This window comes from Rhopalosiphum padi, chromosome 4 (genome assembly GCF_020882245.1).
Source record: "Rhopalosiphum padi isolate XX-2018 chromosome 4, ASM2088224v1, whole genome shotgun sequence".
Classification (NCBI taxonomy): domain Eukaryota; kingdom Metazoa; phylum Arthropoda; class Insecta; order Hemiptera; family Aphididae; genus Rhopalosiphum; species Rhopalosiphum padi.
Window position 1 is genome coordinate 43499073 of NC_083600.1, and position 24902 is coordinate 43523974.

Consider the following 24902-nt stretch of genomic DNA (forward strand, 5'->3'; position numbering starts at 1 on the left):
TGACCACTATACCAATGCCTGTACCGAAACGAGAGTCGACGCCCTATTTAAATAAAAATAAAAAAGCATTACGAAACAATAACTATATTATGAGATGACTTCTATAAAAAAAAATCGATCTTTAGGTTTTATTTATTTATTTTTAGTTTATTATGCACTTTGTGATTTTCCAGGGTGTTCTAGTTCCGTGCGATTGATTTTGAAGAACAAACAAGTCAGCATGATATAAGATAACTCTAAAATATATAAATATAATCGGAATCGAAAAAAACTGATATAAAATTAAATCACATATAGTTTTAAAACTACATTTGTGCAAAATGAAAAAAACAAAAAAATGTATCAAAAATAAAATGTCAAACGATAATCAATCAAATATACATTATGTATCCTCTGGCTGTCAATGAGAGTAAGCCAATGGAAATAATAAATTTCAATAAACGTCACGCGGCTTTTTCGCATATAAATATTTTTTCATTCATCATTAAATTCGTTCTAATAAAACTCACAATTTGAAATATCAGTAATATTCCTACTCGCCGGGGAGTTATCTCGTGCATTGTATGCGTCGTATTTATTGCTATTATTGATAAACATTTAACGTACGTCACGTTATCCGCGAAAACCTTAACGTCAAATAGTTTACCACGTTTTATGCATCGTTAAACTAAAAGAAAAAGAAAACTTGTACTCAATCTTTAATGTGAGGCATTTTTATTTATTTTATAGCAAAAGGGCGATGAGACGAAAATGCTTTAGGACATTTTAGCGAGGAACGACCTTTTTTCCTATTGAAATATGGTAGGTACCATATATGGGTAGTGAAAGACATCAGACGGGCAGGAAGATTTAAATATTAACAGTTCTAAGAGAAACAAAAAATAATAAAAGAATCTTCTCGTTTAAATTTTCGTACTTAGGGTCAAGTTATATTTTCCGTGGTATTTGCATATGCTTCGGTGTAATATATAAAATTGGCCGGCATTCCGCAACGATCTGTTTCCCCTCTGTGCGTATATAAACTTAAAACTTTACAGGGAAAAAAAACATAGAGGAAAAGGGCCAAGGGTTTGCTGCATTATGGAGCCGCGCAAGCGTTCTAGACGCGAACAAAATAGCCGGGGTGATCGGCAGCAGCACAGCTTTAGTCCTCCACGACGAGTACAGGTATCAACACCCACGCACCACCACAAAAGTCTATTGTCACATTCTCGCTCAATTCCACGTTGCCCTCCATTCGATAACACCAAGGTAAACATTATTTTTTTTATAAATTGTAATAATTTTTATCGATTATGTGTCAATAGGGTTTTTACTTATTATTATTCGCAATATTTTAAAATAATTATTTTTACAAGCAATTATTATTAATTGTCGAACACTCAAAAGACGTATTCAGAAAAATTAAAAACCCGATCGCCACACTATTACCTATATTTTATATACATTGTTATTATTACAAAGTATTATTATCATCATAATTTGTAATACTTTTATTATTATTATAATTATTATTTTAACGATGTTAAAATTCGTTAGCTCGAAGTAAAAACTCACTAACTACTAAAATTTGTCTAATATTTTTCGAAAGATTTAGAACTCAATATCAAATTGGCGATTTTATGCTCAAAAAAAAAAAAAAAATACATGCATAAATTATATTAAAAGTATCCTTAAATCAAAATCTCATTATTGATCAGTTTAGTCTCTTTTTAATATTTGAAAAAAAATGTAAATATCTATTTTTAAAAGCATATAATATAATTTAATTTCCCGACATTTCAGTTTTCGTTGTGGATGAGTTCTTACTTCAAGCTAAAATCTAATGAATTTTAATACTGTAATTGTACGTCGAAGTGTATACCAGTGGTGGCATTTGATGTGTATTCAGATGTTAAACGTGGTTTACGTTACGATAGGTCTACAGGTATAAGAGGGGTCGCGCGCAACAAACAAGTTAAATATACTTGAGCCCCAGTTATCGAATTTGACGTACCGATAAGACTACGGCTGCTGTCGACTACAAACGACGTATAATATATAGTAATATTATAATGCCCGTGTAATAATCCTTTGTGCAGATTTCCGATTTATAATCGTGATCGGACTCGAATTCGCAATAAATCGGACGCGCGACACCCCTCGCGTTCGCCCGCCATCGCGGTATTTAAACCATCGTGCGCGTGTGCGCATTTATATCTCATAATATGTTATAATATTCACTGTGCTCCCTCTTGAATTTCGGTATACGACGCACGTAGGGTAACACGCATATACAACAAACGCAGTATATGTACCCTGCAGGCCGAGCAGTGGGTGGGTGGCAATCGAAGAGCAACGCAAATAGTAAATACTACGCGCTATCGAATCGTGTGTATTATACTGTACGGCGTTCAGTCCGTCGTCGGATCAACCGTTTCGTTTGACACGATGTTATAATAATATATTGCGTGTAGTACGTCATGTTCAGTGTGCGCGGACAATGTCAGTATTATACACTGCGATGGTATAAAACATACCTACAGGGTGTTTACAAAAAGCGGGAGGGGAATTATAAAAATCAAATTTGTTTAAAAAAATTCACTTTCATGAACCGTTTGCACCAACCGTCGAGAGCAAGAGATTACAACGTCTCTAAAAATGTTCGATGTTACCCACACCAAACACGCTAAAGACACTTATTATTCGGTTATGCGCGCACAGAACGCCTTCTGTTGAGATATAGTCATCGCGCTAGGAACTGATAGGATTATAATAGGAATATGAAAGCATTCCTCTATCAGTCACAGGATCAGCGTACCAAGAGCCATCTATCGGCGACTAAAACAAAAAAAAATCTATCTCAATCCTTGACGACTGTAGGTCTCCGATCTCGTTTGCCTCGTCAACTTCCCGCGATGCGATTTTTCCAAATTTCCATCAGATTTTGTAAGCCCCTGTACATACAATACGATATTATTATCCGGAACAACATAATCGGACGCCAAAAGAGCTGCCGAAAAATGTTGTCAAGGCGTGCGAGAGAGAAAATGTATATTATACGGCGGTGGTTGTAAAAGCTCATCCACCGCACGCGTACCTATATAATATTTTCGAACGTCATCGTGGGTAAATGCCAGGTGGTAGGGACTTTCTGACCGCGGAAAGGCGGAGGGGGGTCAATGATTTGAATAAGTTTTTATGTAAATCGGTGTCTTTAATATATACATATACATATATACATGTATATAAAACTATATATTAAATTGTAATGTCCGCACGGTAAGTGTGTTTGCGCGCGCGCTTCCGTCAGCATTTATGTATATTATTATTATTATTATTATTATTATTATATTATGCATACACATTAGATTTGGATTTGTGTATACGTATCAAGACTGCATTCGGTCACGTGACCGCAATATCGGATGGCTTTACACAAATCGATGTGACCAACTGTGACCCACAATATATTATTATTATTAAAGCAGTATCACAAGTATAATATATGAACGATGTATATTATTATGTATTATAGTCTATAGCTGGTAAAGTACGTGGAGCCTATTTAAGAATGATTTTTTTCAAAGAAAATTGCATACTTGATTGTAATGTGAATAAAATGACGCATGAATGGTTTATCCCGTTTATATTTTGTTGGCGTTTTATTAAAAAGCTTTTAATAAAAGAAAACCGCGATTTTCGAGAAACGTTGTAATAGGTATAATATCCGGTAATAATAATATTTTATTGTGAACATGGTAATATAAAATTGTGAAAAAATACATAAAATTATTTTTTTAAATCAGTAACATTATTTAGGTAGTAAATACTATATTTTTATAAATTGTAATAATAATGTTCATCGATTGCTTAATTGATAGAGTTTTTGCTTAAAGAAATAATATTACCGTTTGAACTTTTAGAGTTTAAATGAAATGAAATATAATAATATATATAGTTAAATTAAAAATGTTTTGTTTATACAATGTGTTTATTTCATCAAAATTACAATATATTGTTATTTTGTAACCTAGAAATTACGTAAACATTTTCAAAAAGATTCACTGTGAATACGTCTTATGCGTGATGGGTGTTTAAATATGGTCCTTAAAAGTATATTTAAAAATTCATAAAATATAAATTTGGATTAATTTATAAATAAATGAAAAAATAAATGAGTATACTTAGTGGACCATTGTGTATATACTTATATAGTTATATTTGAATACAATTATTTTTGAAGTTAAATCCATATGAAACGTATTATTATACTATTATTATAGCTGATAGTGAAAGATAGTATTATTTAATAAATGCACACATATATATATATACATATATACAGCAAGCAAAAAAACCATAAGTAAAACATATTTAAAAAAATACATATTTTCAAAAACATCAGTTTTCTTTTAGCACAGTAAAGAATAATTTTAAAATTGTATGAATATGGTGTGTTTTTGAACAATATACGTCTTTTTTATATCATGGTTAAAACACATTTTTTGTCAGCGACAAACTAGAGTCATGAGAACTATTGATATTTTGTTTGTTTGCTATAATGCGTTCTTTATTCCAATCAAACGAAGAAAAACATCAATGGCATTCCATCCATTGTTCGGATTTTTCAAATACGTAGCCACGTATTTAACGTGATTTAGATACCCTTTTGCGCAATTATAAAGTTATAACTTATAATTTGTTTTTTGTTGTAATATATAGTTTATTAATAACAATATTAACGATATAGAAGAAGTTTTAAAGACTTTGGAACAGATACATAAGCACATTAAAAAAAAAAAAAATTGCAAAAACAAATAAAATAATTGTTCAATTGTACTAACGTTATCGAACATTATATTTAAAAAGTTAAAATGCATTATTTAACGAAGCATTTAATACAGTCTTAACAATACAATAACGATTTTTCATTATGTGTTTCCGCGTATGATGATTGTACAATACGTGCACTGCGTATAATTACGAATTCAATTTAATATTCGTTACGAATTATTAAGGCTATATTTAGGGTTAAATTTTTCAAATAAAAAAAATCGTAATTAAAAGTTGGTATAACTACTATTATAGTAAATGTCAAACTTTCAAACAATTAGCACCGATATTTACCTTGTAATAGTTTTTAAAATATTTGCATGAAACAAATTATTAACTAGGTCGTTATGAGTTTCAATTTCAGATCTCAGAATACTTTGTTACTGTTTCTCATACTGTTGAGAATTTTTTTACAACTGCCGTAATTTTTCTTTGATTTAAATCCAATTTATGGTGACTCGTTTCGAAATATTATAATTAAATCCTATGCTATCTGATTGAGATTTAGTGAGATAAGGTATAAAATAAATCACACGGTAGAAGTGGCAATCGCTTACAAGAATGCACAGCGTAATCATGTTTTTGCTGAAATAACCTATTCAGTTAAATCAAGAATAATCAGAAAGTTTGTTATAATTACGTATGTCATTATTTATAGATACTCCATTGTCTCACTTTTTTTTTCATCAATGCAATATAAAGCAAATATGTCGTTATTAAATTATAATTTACAATTCCAAATGATCACGGTATGCTTAAGAATTCCATCAAGTAAGCAATACATCAACAGTAATGTTGATAAGATCAGGCGTGTACGTTTATTAGGTACCCATTTCTTTTAGATTCGTTCGCTGTTGTTTAATGTACTTTTTCTAAACTACTGAGGAATTTTGTTAAAACGACCTTTTTAAAGTTCAATCCGTGTTCAATGTACAATCGATTGGTATAAATGGCTCTGTGAACAAGTTTCCCCTCTTTAACTACTCAAAAAAGTATCTTCATAAAAAGAAAACGACTAATAGACACACACACACACACACACACACACACACACACACACATATAGTGCGCGCGTGTGCATCCATACCATCTTAAGATGGTATATATATATATTTATTATATTAATACATATTATGTATTAATAAAAAAAAATCGCGAGAATACGTTTTAATGTAGATAAACAACAGCGGTAAAAACCTTATCAGCGATTTAAAATAATTTTTTCTTTAAGGATGTTGCTTATGAATACTTTCGGAGGGCTAACCCTCTTCCACAAAAAAATCATACATATTTTTTTTCCACACCTATACATGATTTTTAATACTTAAAACTACTTTTTAATAATTACCTGACATCTAATAAGTATTAAATACCAATACAATTGAAATTACAAATAATCATAGAATATTTTGTCACTGAAAATTTTAATAGATAAACGGGTCGAATCTCGAATATCGTCATAAATCTAATAAGTATACGCTAAAAAACATCTAGAAAAACGAGTGACTCTACCACCTTACTACCCATTGCACACATCTTTATAACACAATATATTTCTTCCTCATACTACCATAACACTAATTATTAGCTTGTAGATTTTATTATACTGGATCACACAAACTTAACAGCTGTAAAACACGTTACCGTTATATTATTAATGATTTTGAAAGTATTTATCTGTGTTGCAGCGGTGACACTTACGTGACAGCGTTCACTTTTCATTCTCACACCTTTATAAAATTATAGACATCCGCACGTCTTCGTCTGAAAATACATCAAAAACCATTAGACCTCATTTCACCTTTTCCCACCCAGTCCGTGGACTTGTTTTCAAAACGGTTTATAGCCACACTGCACGGCCGTTAATAAATAATAATTTACGTCAAAATGAAAAAGGAGGATGTACGCGTTAATGTTGTAAAGAATGTCGAGCTAAGTAAACCACGAGCCTACGTTAAAAGCTATTGTATGGTTTTGCACGCAAGGAAAAATCAATGAATTGCCTGTTGATCTATGACCTTAAGTCAAAAGAGACTTGAATTCACACGTCTGCCGTAAAATTTATCGTTTGAGTACTGTACATCAAAAGTCTCTCAAATGTACGAAATTAAAAACATCAATAACAGACCATCACTGAAATATTTTTGATTTCAATTTTTCAAACACCAGCACTAATTTAAGAAGATGCTGTTAATATACATCTGAAATTTAATACAAAATGTTAATACTTGTTTATTTGACTTTTTATGATAGCTATCTTAATTGTGTCTTTTTTAAGTTCATAGTGAATAATCTGCAAACTGTGCACTTTTAATATGGCTCCGTTTACATTGGGTTTTAAGCAAAATTAAGAAAACTATGTATTTACATGGTCTATGATTTAATTATATAAGAACGTTATATTTTTTGATTAAATTAAAATGGGATTAAATTATCGAAATATAAATACACTGGAAACATTTTAGATGGAATTATAAAATCATAAAAGTATAGTAATTATTGTAATAACAATAATAATAATAATATGGTTGTGAAAAGGGACACAAATCTGCGGGTAATTAAAAAACAAAAATTAAAACGGGTTTGTAAGAAACATTTTAAATTTTTAAATTATAGAGGTCAACAAATATATAATTATGGTCTAATTAAAATGTAATCAAATACTTCACGTTTATACTTTATGGGACTAAAATAACAAAGAAAAACGAAATTAAAATGACTTATGAGTAGATATTAAAGTTGATTGATATATTTTTTAAAGAATATTTATTATTATTGTAGGTATTAAACTTTATCAAAAGATTATTTTTCCATAATTATTGTATTAAGTTAAACTCGTAGCACGTAGCCGTTCATAATTTATCTATTATTGTGCATGAATAGTTTGCCAACTTTATACTATATAAATAATATAATACAGTATATAATATATAGAGGCGTATGATAGTGCATTGTATAAATGTAATCATTCGGTAAAGATTGTTCGTTTGGAGTAGGAAATTCTCATTTGAAAAAATGATTGTTATCTCAGCTTAAAAATGTATATTCAATTGAGGATTTAACAGTTATATTTATTATGCTCACTGAAACGACGATACGATTCAGCAAAGGTTTCATATTTATCTTTATTTTAATAAATAATTACTTAAAGAATAATAAATAAATTATTGCCAGCGAATGTTTTTGCATATAATTGTACACTGCTATTATACGCAACGTATCTACCTAGCTATCGACATAAAATAAAATAAACTGTGCCCGGTGAATAATAATAAAGCATTCATTATTATACTATGGGCGCGTATAATTTAATATATCCGGCATCATATACGCCTTTTGTAATATTATGCGGTGCCGACTTGTTCGGCCGAAAATGTAGTTACAAACAGAAACGTGTTTATATTTTATAGCACGAGGAGAACAAGGTTTGATCGTCCTTTGCTGAACTTTTTTTTTTCAATTTTATGTACCGTATTAAAAGTTTTCAACAATTACTTGAGAGAAAAAATTATCTAACCTTCCCTATAGGTACATAAAACTTAAGCCACATTATATGTCTATAATATATTATTAACCTTTTTTAGAATTACCATGTACAGAATTATTGAATTGCTTTTATCGCTTTTACGGTTGTAAATGATCATTATCATCACACGGGTACAGCACAATATTATATCATACTGAAAGTTTTTAGTTTTGATATTTTGTGTTTTTATTCATAACTTGGCCTGTTCTAAACACAAAAATCTTTATAATAAATATAAGACAACACAAGTTGCTCACGGATGTATACACGTTTCGCAGATGTATTTTTTTATTCAAAATAAATATATAATACGAACATCATAACTTTATTTGGATTGTTCAATATTATATATATTTTTTTTTAAACCATCGCGTGTTAAAAATTGTTTTTTGTATATATTATTTCATATTATGTTTTTTTTTTTTTTATGTTATCACGTAGAAAATATACAAAATGAGTTTCTCTTCGGACGCCTCTTCGGCATCGGCAGCAGTGGACGCGGCGGCGGCGGCACAGAAAAAATTGAATTTAGAAAAAGCGACCAACTTTATGAAGCAATACAGAGACCCGCACAGCCGTGAATTGAAAAAATTGTCGGCTAACCAGTTCATGGACGTCTGGAGCCACTATGACAAGGACGGTGAGTTTGTGAGAATAAAAATTATAACAATAAGTTCTAGTTTAAAAGAATACGAAGTTTTATCAAGGGTTTGTATTTAAATCATTTATTTAGTTTTGGGTTTCTGGTTCCAGAACTCAACATTTAAAGAAATACGCTCATAACCCGTTGTTATTTGAGTAAATGAGGTTAAATACGAATGTAAAGAAGTTCATGAAAAATTTAATTCGAAAAGTATGTAGTTAAAAATTATTTTTTAATTTCAAGATGTCTGTCACATACCGAGTAGTAACGTCATGTCGTTACTATATTCGATAAAGCATTCTGAATTTTGCATTTTTTATTTTGTGCGTCAGTCTTATGTTATTGATACGCCATCAAAAGCCGTCTAGTTGCGAAGTGACCACGGACAGCGTGATAAAGATACGCGGTGCGTCATCCGTGTTGTCCTCATTGTATATGTTATTAATTTGATTAAATATTATTAATAAATTAAAATGTTGACATAAAATCCACAAAATAAATAAAACCAAAAAAAATACATAAAAAATTATATATTATCATATGTAAGTAGTAAAATAATAAAATGTTCAGGTTTCATTAAAACCAGTGTATCGGAAAAAATCATTTGGATTTTGAGTGATAGAATTTTTAAGAATTGAAACTACGAACCTTGGCTCTTTGAACGCATTTGAAAATGCCAAAACTCAGAAATCAACTAAACGCAAAACAGATCTAATTTTAGAATAAAATGAAAGTGCGCTTACACATTACCCTATGAACTAATACTATGTGCTATATAGTTTCATATTTTATTTGCCGCTAGACGTTTTTTTGGCTACGGTCGCGAGAACGTTAAAATATAAATTTTTGGTTTTATCTATGTGAATCATAAATCCCAACGTAACGTATAACGATGACGTGTACACATTATAATATATAATAGAATAATCCTGGAAAAATAAAAATACACAAGTGTGGCGTGGATGGGTGGATGGCCTCGGAAGTGCGTAAAGCGACGAGTGGAGAGGGCGAGGGTCGATTGATTTACGGCGAATCGATATAATATATAATATATATACCGATTTCAGTGTTTTTAATAAACGACCAAACTAATTTCAACGCGGTCCGAGCAAATACGATTTGAACGTGTTTCCGTTCCCCGCTGTGTAGTATATACACGGCAGTTATTTTTACTTAACCGCCAATACTCAGCGCGTCTGGCGGTACGTGGATGCCTAAATTAATTACGAAATCTCGACAATAACGCCGATACGGCGATAAGGAAACGTTTAATAAAAATGTAACTGTTAACGTTCTTAAATAATACGTGACCCGACAAATCGTGTTGTAAATCAAATGAGCTGATGTACGTCGATCTAACACTGCACGTAGTGATCGACGAGACGCCAACAACATCGTGTTGTAACGTAATAATTTATCATAGTAATAATATTATTACAAAACGATGTGGAAAACGAAGGGTGAAGACGAGAGAAATAGTTGTTTTTTTTTTTACAATTCAAACTCCTCAACGCCATAGTAACCTTTTGTAACTTGTCGCGATCAAACGTGTTTGTTTCGTGTTTTTTTATTGATGTATTATTACTATGATACGTATTTCAAAGCGATTTTTTTCACAGGTAAACTCTAATTTTCTCAAAAAGTAATAACGCGTTTGAAATATTAATTTTCATTATGTAATTCAAAAACATTACAAAATCCCATTTTCGAAAAAGAAATTGTATTTTGTATACTTATAATTAATAGTTTTTATTTTAATGACGGCAAATTTTAGAGCAGAATTCTTTTCTGATATTATTTCAATGTAATAATATTAAAGTAGAATTCGAACGAGACGTTATAATTAGTTGTAAGTATACATGCATTTTAGATGAGCGAAATAGAGTAGCACAAAGGTACGCCACAAAATGTTAGTCCACTACGCCGCTCATCAGAACTTTAAATACGTTTATAACTAATTATAACTTCTCAATCTAAATTAGAATCTTACGCATCGAACATTTCAAAAAAATTGTAGCTCCGGAATATGAAAGCAAAAATGTACGCTGTCGTTCAAAAATATAAAATAATCCATTAATAATAATGATAAAAAAACAACTTTTGGGTTTAAAAATGTTGTTTTTTTAATGACTTAAAACTATCAAAAATAAAATAACATATTTCCAAAACGATTAAACTTTTTGTGGTAATGAGTGTTTATTCATAAAAAAAAAAATAAATCACCCTACCTCTATATTGTACACACCATTAATCAACGTTAACACGCGTAATACGTTTCATAAAAATATGATGTAAAGCACAATCGTACAGAAAAATTATAATATTACAGAAAGTTCTATACATATGGACGCAGAAAACGATCGTCGCATTTAAAAGTACAATTTTTAATCAAAACAAAAGTTTTAGAAACAATTAAAACATAATATACAGATGTTGGACTGTCGTAGCGACAATACTGAATCGACGAAGAGACAACGATGATAGGAGTGCGATATTGTTTCGTAACTATTATAATAGTCGTAATATACTTTGCCGTTCAACACTATAATTCTCGCTAAGTTGTTCATGAAATATCATGGTGTGTTACAATAAATACCTCTTGGAATGAGTCAGCATGTATTTATTTATAATTCAACCACGAAAACAGAAAACATAACATTCGAATTGTAAAAATTACATTTTACGTATTTAGGTTTTCGCTTAGATTGGTAGTTGAACTGTACTGTAACTGTATAAATATATAATAAAACATTAAAAGAAGTTTATATATTATATGGCACCGATATACATTATAATATATATATATATATATACAAAAAAGAAATTTTACAGTAATGTGTATGATATATAATATAAATGCATTAATATTATAAAAATCTAAAAATTGAATTTATTATGTTAAAAAAAAAAAATATTTTGCAAAATAAAAATGTTATGATTTTTATTTAGGTGAATATAACATTTTAACGAGAGGTTCCTACTGTTCAGTGTTAAATTGGACAAAAAAAAAAAACGACATTTCATAAACAGAGTATTATTTATTAATTATGAATAATAATAACTTTGATATTTTTTTTGATTATATTTTAAATAATTGTGTCTGATTCTTATCAAAACTCTCTTGCATTATGTAATATTAGTTATTACTCATGAAAATAATTGTAAAAAATATTTATTTTTTTTGTGAAAAAAACAAAATTATATTTAAAAAAAATTAACTAAACAATAAATGCTTAATAATATATAGATTGTTAATAACAATAATAACCTTTGATTATAATAGTTTTTGATTCTTGAATTTCTAAATGTAAATAGGTACTTAATACTCACTATATTATAAATTGTTCTCATTATTTTCTAAACAAAGTCATATTATAATTTATAATTTTGTAAAATATTAATACACGTCTAATGAACAGATGTCATTAAGTTATTATATATTTGACTGTATCTTTTAATGCGTTTACAAATCACTTTCAAATGACCACAATATATGCAATAAGTGATGAAAAAAAATAATATTTGACTTACCCACAAACTAACTAATAAATGCATTTTATATTGTAAAATGTATAAATTAAAACCTTTTGTTTGGTTTTACTAATTAATTGTTTGAATGGAATAATTAAAAGAGCACTTGGTAGTTTTAAATATTATGACAGTGAAATTTAGAATCTAAATTAAGTTGAACGAAACGAAAATGAATATAAATTTAAATTCTATCGCGGCGTTGCAATATAAATATATATCTTATCCCACCGTGTAATATAATACGCCTCAACCTCAAACCGTCTTTAGTTTCTGCAATAAATCATTGTCTACCGCCTTAATAATAATAATAACGCCATAATTCAAAACACCCGAATTTACGAGTATCCCAACATCAGAAAACTGTTAAATCGATAATGCTTTAATACTATTACAATAATCCCGATAATTCTCAAATCTGCTTTAATAATAAAATACGTTTTTAACCATACTGCAAATTATTATTTTTTTTCTCAGCCATCGTAAATACCTACGCGCAGTGAGCAAAATATCGCATTAATTAAATTAGATGTAGTCGTATATCCGTAACGAGGTTTTTTTCTTCTCTTCAGCAGTGGCGTAAAATAATCATTACGTTTATTCCGAACGGGCATTATTTACAATAGTTATAATAATAATAATAATAATAATATATTGTACTACATCGGTATAATATAATGTCATCATTAATTCTCTTGTTGGTTTTAAAAGAAACAATTTTCGAGACAAACAAATATTTGAATTATATTTTGTTAAAAAAAAAAAAAAAAAATGTACGTGTAGTTAATGCAAGTATAAGACACGATATAATAATAGAATATAAATTGAAAAAAAAATACACGCGACCATAACAATGTCTAAAAGAGCGTATTTGTTAGATGCGCATAACAATATAAATGCTACAGCAGCACAGCAAGTAGGTACTTCGATATAAAATATAAATAAAACCGAATGACAGGAACTTGGCACAAGATATATGAAATTAAAAAATGTTTATTTACAATACAGTACTAAACACGTTTTATGTATGCGTGCCCGGCTCAGTGTTCAGTGTATTATAATACGCGTGTAGTATGAGAGATTCCCCACGAGATTCGGATTTCGTAAAACGATGCCACGAGAACGATAAAAACTTTGATCGCGGTGGTGTATATATAAATGCATATAAATATAACGTATAGTTTCTACGGCCGTCGTACGTGCGTTACACTATTTGAAACAAAAGTCAAAATATTGTCTTAAAAAAAGCCTATACGTTCCTGCGGGTTCAATAGATATGCCGCAGGCAATCGAATCGTTTCGTTCGCACTGCACACAGTATTATTGTTTTAGACTGGAAATCGACACAAACAATTGCCTTAATCGAGTTTAGAGATGAAACACTTTCTCATAATTATTATTGCCACATTATACGGCAATTTTAAGCACGGGGGAGCATATAAAATGTATTTCATCAAACTAAGTAACAGACTTATAGTAAATATAAATAAAAAATAATTTTTGTGATAGCAATAATTAAGAAGACGATTTGCAGACTTAATTACACTTCATCCCCAGCATATAGACAATGGGCCCATTTGTTGTAATAACCACGATTGTTTACGGTTGGAGAAAATATGTATGTCGCACACAACCCCGATTAGTATAATCCTATAATATACTGTATAGGAACTTATCTACGGCCAATTAAAGTCTACCATAAAAAAGTTTTTAAAGACTTATAAATAAAACATCGTTGACAACTTAATTAACACGGTATTATTTAAAACAATAGTGAAATGGAAGATTAAAAATTAAATAAATAAGTTCAAAACAAAACAAAGAAATTTCGCATCGATCAATGTTGATAAAAGAAATTATAATAATTGTTTGCGTATAATTAATACACAAGTATAAACATTTTATTCGATTTTCAACCAATTTTATTACCTACCAATAATTTGAATTATAAATTGTGATTGTAACCAATTAATAGTAAATACGACGATATCTCCACATGTTATATTGATATTCCCCCATTAACAATCCTACATCATATATCATTACTTAAGAACAGTCATAAACCATAAATCAATCTCAAATTAACATAATATAGTTTATACTCGTCTATTAATGGATTCATGTATTCAATACACGCGAGACCATGTAGTTTTTTGAGTTTAGAATGAAATATATCACAATAAAAATACCAAAATTCCACCATGGTCAGACTCGTGTATTAATATCTATCTTAAGTTCAAATATTACACTATCAACGCTATTATCATAAGTAAAAATTAATTTTTGATAAAAATATCATGACCTTTTTAAAGTTAAATTATAATAATATCAAGACCAAACTAATGCATTTTTAGCAAGAATTTATTTTTAGTAAAAATATCATAACATAAAAAACATCTAATCTCAGATTCAGATATCATGCATTATCTTATGTTTGAAAATTACTCTGTCAAGGACAATCTTATGCATTTTCAGCAATAAAAACTTTTCACTTTTTCAGAATATTGTAGTACAGATTTTAGAGTCTATAATAATTGTTCAGAAAGTTAGGAACTTTAAAAATTCATAGTTAAGGAACATTTTTTTTTGTTTCCCCTGAAAAGTTGAGAAAACTGAGATTAGCCATGATAATTCTTAAGTGACGATAATAAAGTGAATATAAAGCTCGTGGAATTAATAAGACAATAATACTGTTTCTACTTTAAAATCATATCCTTTTATTACTTTATTTTTTTATTCCTGTTTGTACTAAAAACTATACCACGAACCAACTCCTTGTAAGTTGACAACGAGGTTCCATAATTTTGGATTAATTAACCCAATTATACTATGTTATCACTTATCATATTATTCAATTTGCATTTATATTTTAGTTTCTGAACGATAAACATATTGACTTATTTACTATAGTGTATTGATGTGCATTTGTTTTCTGTTTATACCACCTTTAATAACAGTAAACATGCTTGGATTTTCAAATTTGGGGGTGGTTAGAAAAAGAATTAGATTGTTTTTATTTCAAAAACGAATAACCGTAGACTTAAAATTTTCACCAAATGTTTATTTAATTAATTTTTATACATGGTATAATTTCAAAAATCAAAATTTTTTACTTTTTTTTTTAGTTATGCTTGAAAATGTAATACGAAGAATACGAAGTTTCTAATCCGTTGTTTGTATATCTGAATAATATTTAAAAAAAATATAATATGGTATTTAGGATCACATATAACGAAAATTTATAAAATACTAATGTTTTGTAATATAAAATCTATAAAGTCTTAAATTTGTATAGGTAAGGTTTGAAAATTTAACACAATATTCTCATAAGAATTTTAAACTGGAACTAATAAATTAGTTTAATCAACCTACCGTAATACTAAAAGTGAACAATTTGCTTTAATAGCAATATAAAAAAACAAATTATCACGTAATATATTTTGGTAATATAAGCTGACAGACTGTCTACACTCAGGATCCTTTTTCATATACAATGATATTATATCATTGAATACAAATTAATACATCTATTACAGTGATCTTTTTGATACCTACTATACAACAGAACAGTATCCACTTGCTCATTCGTTTTTATGTTATTATTGAATTATTTTATATAATATTTACTGACTTTTAAGTAACATGTTATAACTTTGGGGAAGAGCCTATATTTGTAAAAAAAAATAAGCATTTTAATGATGCAATACTAACGAAACAATTAATACCCATTACAGTGATTTTTGATTATTATTCATATAATATTATACAATAGAAATTTGATACTGTCCGGTAAACATGGTTGTTCAAACGGTACATTAATCCATTAATGATAACGAAATGTCCAAGTTCCCGGAACATAATTAACATATAAATCTATAGCAAATTGGTTATCTGATAAGCTCTTGGACCACTCCCTATATTTATGATTTTTTTTCACTAAAGAATAACTGAATATAAACTGGAACCTTTTAAAACACTAAATATAATAACCTATTATGTGCCTATTCACTTTTTAGATGTACATTTCTATATACATATTTCTTGTAATTTGCTATCAGAACTAATAAATAAAGGTAATGAAAGTAAATTACTTAGTTATTCGAGAACCCTTGAATAACTTACAAGCTACTGCCATCCGGACCACTCGTTAATTCTAGCAGCTCTTGGTATGAATTAATTAGAACACTATCAAGTTTCCATTGTATAATATGTATATTATATTATGTCGTTGTGTTACATTTATTTTACTATCAAGTGAAATGAAAAATAATAGTATTATAATATCAATAAAACTTGACCGTTTTATGATATGATATAAACTACTTTTTTAAATTTTAAATAATAGTTGTTTTTAACATTAAAAAGTATAATATACGTCATAAAAACTTTATATTTTATTAACAATACCTTAAGTGCATAGCGACACTGAACAGCTATTCAGCAAGCTAATCACTTGCTTTGCATATTGATGTAAAACGGTGTAACATTTTTTGGTTGATATCGAGTCAAAAATCTAAAATACAATCAAACATTTTTCGAGTGACGCGCTTGTCAACGTTCTGTAGAGAAGATCAAAGATTTAAAACAATTAAATAAGATACATTTCCCAGGTGGATAATTTTTTTCGAATGTTTATCGAGCGCAGTGATTATCAATAATTTAATGGTGTTAAATTTCCGATTATACGCGTTGCCAATGGATTTGATTAATAATAATGATATGCTCGGAAGTAAGAAGAACAAATAAAAAAAGTTGAGCGTGACTGCAAATTTTATTTGCACATTATTTACCATAGATTATTTATAAACCATGGACTTATGAAGAATGCTATATCGTAATACACGCAAACGTATTGAAAAATATTAATCAATTATTGTATTTAATGATTGTACGTGTTTAATTTATAACGTAGTTAACTATTATGCGATGTAAAAGTTTTATTTTATTACGAATACATTTAGAAATAAAATAAAAAATTAATCAATAGCTATTAAATTATCAAACTATATTATTGAAAAAGGGTTGCAGCGATCTGTGTGATCCTTGTATTATTATATTATAAAAGTTTTTGGACGAAAAAAACATAATGAATGAATGGACGTATACAACAAGAGAGATAATTATTATTTTACTTTTCACAAAAACTGAATTTTTTATGTGAAAAGCAGATTGTTGTTATAAACTCGATAATTATATTATACAGTTTTTAGTTGCTGTAATTATGCATCAACACATATTTGTCTTGTCATTGCATTATTGTTTATTTGGTTTCTAGTAGTATATTTCCATTGGATGTTCGGTGTAATTTATAAAGATAATTTTATGATCTTCTCAATTTTTGTAAAACGCAATAGAAAAATAAGAAATAATTATGAAAACAGCTATAATTTACGACACACCAATTTTCATAAAAATATATTTTTATTTTTGTATCATTTAAACTGTATTAATATTAAATACGTAACATATTAATCTACGTAATATATAAATATAATGTTATTTATTTGAAATTTTAAATACATAGTGGTTCTACATGGTTATTTTTAAAATATGATAGTTAATACTCAAAATATATAAAATTCTTTCCATTCATATTATTCTGTTGAATTGTCACACAAAGTTAATTTCGATGTGTTTCGCTCAGATTCATTATACTAGTTATATTGATTGTTTTAAAAAAATTCTGACTGTTTTCATGTAGTGAATTTTATATTTTTTTATTTTAAGTTTTAAAACAACAAAAAACCACAAACACAACATTGTTTGTTTAATGAATTATTTTTGAGTTTAATTGAAGAAATGTTTATTAAAAAGTACCTACCATCCACATATAATTTAGCCTACAAGATTTGCAATATTTAAAAGATTAAATATTCAAAATTTTAAAAATATAGATCTATTTAAATTTGAAAAGTTTCTTATTTTAATTTTAATCTTTCAACTATAATAAAATATATTAATATAATTGTACCATTATGTATTTAATTACCCCAATTGAATATATATTTGAATTGGCAAATATTATTTATGTATAATTATTAAATATGCAAAATTTTAAAATATCTATTGAGGGATATACATCGTACCCATAATATAATATATTAATTGTATACACATTGTTTGGCACGTTACACGAATATTCTGCTTCACTAGTTTTAGACACAAATAAATTCCATACAAGTATCATATAATTTATGGAACATAATAATAGTGCACAGTCATCCAAAATATTTTAATGTGTAAAACCTTGCTATATATACTCGCTACCAATATTTTTTTTAATATATCAACATTTTCAAATTATTTGTGAATATTATAAAATGCGTATAATATAACAATAATAATAAACCTTATCTAACAAACAATGTATAAATATTGAATAGTCAAGCTTTATGCTATAGTATATTGTATTAAAAAATAATTATAAATGTAATTTTAACAGTAGAAATATTTAATGATGTAACATTTATTTTAACAATAATTTTCGTTACCAGATATTATAGTTTCATAAGTCAATTTTATGTTTAATGGTGGAAAATAATATGCATACTTGACAGTCAAAACCTAAAGACAAAAACATTTCATAAATCTTATATATATATATCAAGACTTGTTAGGTACTTTTAATGAGATGCTATATTTTTAAGTATTTAACTAGATTGGGTTAATTAAGATTGCAATTAGTTTAAGAAAAAATGTTTTGTTCAGATTTCGCATTATTATTCATTTTTTAATACTTTTTTATCTACTATGTATTACAGATAAATACATTTTTTTTTATTATTCATACAATAAATATTCTTGTATATTTATATGATTTATTATTATTATTATTATAAATACTAAATTTAGAAACGCTTAAAACTAGAAAATGCACTAACGATTAAATTATATATATTAATATTTTTTTTCTTAATTGTAATTTATTGAAAATAATTTCCTACGTACATTCACACAAAATGTACATATTTCTTTAAAATTATTGTTAAATTGTATAACCAAAATTATATACATAATAATCAACACTAAAATGTATGATATCAATATAATATGGTTAAACAATATATTTAATATTAACATTTTAAATCTGTTTTATGATATAACATTAAAATGTTAAATTAAAAGTATAATTTAAAAATATTTCTTATTGTTTTAATGGATTTTAATTGTTTAAATATAATATAATATCTAAAATATTTAGCTTCTATTTTTTTAGTAAGCTTATACACTTTTATAATAAAATAAAATACTTTTTTGTCAGCTTAATTAAACTTACACATTTATTAAATTAAATTTAAAAACTTATTTTACCAGATTAATATTCAAAAGAAAGTACAAACTCTACAACAAAAACAGGCTATTTATATAAAACAAAATGTTGTAATGTACATAATATATCAATTATAATATATTAAGAATCATATTTCCTAAGAAAGTATTTAGTCATTTTTATAAAAGAAAAAAAAATAATTATTATTACATTTTATAAAGGATACATAAAAGAAAATTATAAAACTTTAGTGTTAATAATAGAACTCTGATAGCACTCTGGAGATATTTCTGTTGAGCAAAAAAAAAACGCCAAATAAAACATAAATATAAAGCTTGGAAAAAAAGTTGGAATGGTGAAAAAAAATTACAATTACAATTATAATATTTCCTTATGAACCAGACTTCGTTTTTTCATAATTATTTATTTATTTTTCTTATGAAGAATTACATCAATGTCTGGTTATTATTATTATTACTTGATTACGTCTTGTCGAAAGAGATAATCTACTCTTGCGTGTAGCGAAAATGCCTAACCAAGACGCCGTCTAACCACACATTCCGAAATAATATTTTGTCCCTTCAGTTGTTATTATACGTTTAACTGAAGTTAAGAAATATTTGACAGCTATGGTTTCTTAGACACACTTAAATTGTCTATTAGTATCCAATATTTTCTGTTAAAAATGTTGACAACTGATTTATAAGACTTAAATATAAACTTCAATAAATAAATTGCGTAAATAATAACATATTATCTTATGTTATTTCTCATATATTTGAAGTAATAATAATATGATATAATGAGTTATCAAAAATATATTGCTATTGGCTGTAGATTATAGCAATATTATTATTGATCATATAAGTTTCTTTTTGTATAAGCGTGTTTCATGATTTCAAAATCAATACAATTTAAACCGATTGTTGATTAATAATTTATTATTTATTAATTGTAAATCATCATTTTTTTTTATGTGTAAATATTTTCCTCAGTGTATATCACGTTGTTGAAAATTTAAATATTGAAATCACTATGACAATATACTATATGAATTAAACTTCAGTTTAAGTTTTGCAAAATACATATTTTATAATTAAAAAAAATATATATATTTTATTTTATAACTTATACTACGAGCCAAATTTACGAACGTATTAAAAGTTAAAAGATTTATACTTGACAATAAAATTATTTTGGCTGGAATGTTATCGCACTCTTCAAAATAAAACTAAATAGCTGCACAATAGCTTTAATTTATTATTTTATGTCGGCTATTAAATTCAATATAATGCTCTGGTCGTACAATAACTATTTCGTGTGTACGTGACTAAACAATACATGTATAATGACTTATAATATTAGAAATACAAATCACTTTCATTACCGATTTTTAAATCTTATAAAATAAGAAAATATTTTATAATTAAAAATATTAATTAGCCTTATATTAATTTATCTAATAATTCATTTCGATTTATACGAGTAAAGTTATATATGATATCGTCAACAAATGTGAAATTTTGTATAACAAAGTACAAAAAGGTAGACAAGTGGTTACCGGTCTGATTTACATAACGTGTCAAAAATATATCATTGCATACAAAAACGATTCTGAGCGGAAACATTCTGTCAGACTATATCACTAAATATATTTCATGATATGTTTTTTTTATATAGCTAGTGATATTATCTAACATGGTTTTATACAGGTTTAAGAACAACTGATGTAGGATCGTGTATTACATTTTCAATAATTTTGATCAATCGAATATTTTTTTTGTTGACATTTATAGAATGTAATTTTTATATAAAATCGTACACTGCGTATAGAAAAATTATCTTTATGTATCGTATAATATATTATTATTCTTAATTATAACTGTATTGTGGTTTTAATAAAAATCGACCGTGTAATAAAAACCTAATCCCAAATAAAATATTACAACTAATGTTAGTGAACTACCGTATAATGTTTATTTAAATAAATAACTGTAGCACCATTGTTCATCAGTTGTTAAAAAGCAAACTACCCGGGTCATTAAATATCCATATTTTTATAATGTAATAGGTATTTTATAAACGAAATAAGTTATCCCGCGTAAAAAACATATTGTCAACATAATGAAATATTTACATTTATATTATATTATAACAATTTTTTGAGATATAAATAATGTTCTCAAATTACTACGAGGAAAAACACAATGCATTGAAGTTGAACAGTTTTCTTTTCTATTTAAAACGAGACAATTTATTATAAGTACAATAATACAACAATGAGTAAGCAAATAAAATAAATATACAATACGCATCGCATGCAAAACATGATGAGAATATCACACATTTGTAACACTTTTAAATTAAATAATTATAAATATTTCTGTGATATAGGATCCATATTTTCAGATAGATGTAAATGATTTTAATAAATCCAATATAAAAAAATAACCAATTTAAAACTAATTAATCTTAAATATATAACTAATCTATGATTTAATGTCCTAATGTGGTGCTTTAGCTGTCAGTACTTCTGCATTTAATAGGAAAATGTGTTGCTGAAAGAAAAGAACCCATTAGTAACTTGTCCAAAGTTTAGCTACATACACTTTCACGCGCACACACACAAGCACAAGCATACAAGTTTAAAGTTCACAATAGATTGTTTTGTGAAAAATAACGAGAGTATAAAATTAAGACGTCGAAAATGTGTTCAATGTTAGTTACGTCACAATTCACTTAGGTGGAAAATAATAATATATGTGTAAATGAAATCATATTTTCTCCAGAGATGATGGATTAAAATAAAAATTACGAAAAAGAAAATGTACCTGTTACGGATATAATAATTAAACAGTGAAATTAATAAAATGATAATATTTTTTTTTTAGAAACCGAATTCAAACCAAACCGTTTTGAACCTAAACATAGGCTACCTATTTCTTATATATTATAATAGCTAAAATTGTATAATATAGAACGTATATATTTTATTTATTGTATTCTCGTCGTGACGTGAGCACAATAACCATGCATCTATGCGTATATAGTATATTATACAATATACTAAACTACTAAAATAAACTATGTACGCATAAAAAACACAATCTATTTCCTCCTTCGATCGGCACAGGAAATTTGATGTGATATTAACTAGATGGAGAATCAGAGGCGTCGTTCTTTCGCACATCCTAGTTTCCTGATGCCTAAACAAGATCCCGCTCATCCACGGCCATCATCCTGTGTCGCATTCACATCCGCCAAACGTAAATATATACATGTATGCGTACATATGCAATATGCAAAGGTGGATATTAACTAATTAAAAAGTTAAAGACAGCTTAGAAAGTTAATTATCATTCAAACTTTTAGATTTACTAATTCGTTAATTTTCTAATCAAATTAATAACTTAACTAATAAATTAATCTATGATAACAACACTTAGATTTTTTCTATTAATTTAAAAAATAATAAGTTAAATTAAAATTATGTTTATAGGTACATAATATCTATAATTGTTGTAGAAATAAATTAATTAATTACGAATTTTTGTTTAATCACACTGTATACAATAAACGGGTACAAAAAACCAAATATATATTCTTTGATAATAGGGAATTCAGTTGACACAAACGTGTAATTTTCTAAACCATTACAGCTAACATAAAACTTCTACCTTTATACATACAAAAAGAGAGAGCAAAAAATGTATTTTTTACAAAATAAAATGTTAAGTTTTTATTCAATATATTTAAAGTTCCGCAACCACTATAAATCTAAAAACCCAAATTTGCTTGAGCTAATATTTTTTTCTATATTATAACTTAAAATGTTCAGATATTTAGATATTTCGTTTAGTATAATATTGTGACTTAACTAACTCGATTTAACTATTTTTATCAACTTGTCCACCTTCAACAGTATTATATAGGTATGCAGTATTATGTAACATTAATATTATGATAAATACACCTTAATCGTATGTCAAATTTTTCGAGACAATCAAATTAACGTTAACCACCGGAGATTTGAACAAATTCATCAACGCTCGTTCTGAAGCTTATACAGTCACATTTATCAAATCGGCCAATCTCGAAAACACGGTGGCGATATCAAATAAAATCCATGTGATTGTGGTACTTTATTAATGTTTCAAATTATAAGTATGCCATATTAATACTATTTCCTTTGTAATTATCATTATCATTAATTGTAATATTTGAAATTAAACTCGAACCGCCTAATAGTGTAAGTTACTATAATATGATACAAATTAACTATACGAATATTTTCATCAGGATAAAAAATTAATGATATAATTCTTTGAAAATGAAAAATTGAATGTTAAATTATTAATAAAAACAAGTATCTTACATAATATATAGTTCATTAAATAATCAATAATAATTTTAATAGTTATATGTTAAATAAATTATTATGAATCGTAACTTTAAAACAAATGTTATAATCCATTAAAGAACGCGACTGAAATTTAAAAAAAATAAAATTACAAAATATGTTTAAAAATATAAAAATTAAAAAATTAAAATAAATATTTAATTAATAAATCCGAAAATAAATAATATATTTTATAATTATACAATATAAATTAAAACTAAAACTTATTAACTTTTTTATCGACATTTTTTAGGGATTCATAATTTATTATAATTCTTTGTTTCATTTAAGTTGTTGTAATAATTTTACAATATATATAAATATTGGATACATTATACAGACTTGTATTTTGGGTTAAAATAAAACATTACAGTAATATTTCAATCATTTTTTGCATGTTTATCATTTATAAATTCAATTTTTTAGATTATTGAACTAAACTATATTATGCAAATGAATGCAAATATTTTTAAATAAAAGGTGCTATTTAAACTCAAACGAACATTATAAATAGGCAATATATAATGTAATCGACCATTTATACATAAATAAATCATTGTATAGTTCTACGCTATACAATCGTAATTGAATGACAGGTACATATTATAATATTATACCATTCATGTACAAATATTGATTATACATTGATTTATATCAATGACCCAACCTAAACTAACATACGCAACGATTAATAGTCGATTCGCATAAGCCTGTGTTATTT

At 27.0% G+C, this 24902-nt stretch overlaps 1 protein-coding gene across 1 annotated transcript in view; it reads left to right on the forward strand.

Annotated features, from left to right (window-relative positions):
- The first annotated feature begins 1065 nt into the window (after positions 1-1065).
- LOC132930905 (calbindin-32) overlaps positions 1066-24902 on the forward strand; it is a 63493-nt gene continuing 39656 nt past the window's right edge. The window contains exons 1-2 of the mRNA XM_060997014.1: positions 1066-1251; positions 8783-8981. Coding sequence (XP_060852997.1) covers positions 1081-1251; positions 8783-8981 — 370 coding nt within the window. The 5' untranslated portion in view covers positions 1066-1080. The remainder of the gene's footprint in view (positions 1252-8782; positions 8982-24902) is intronic.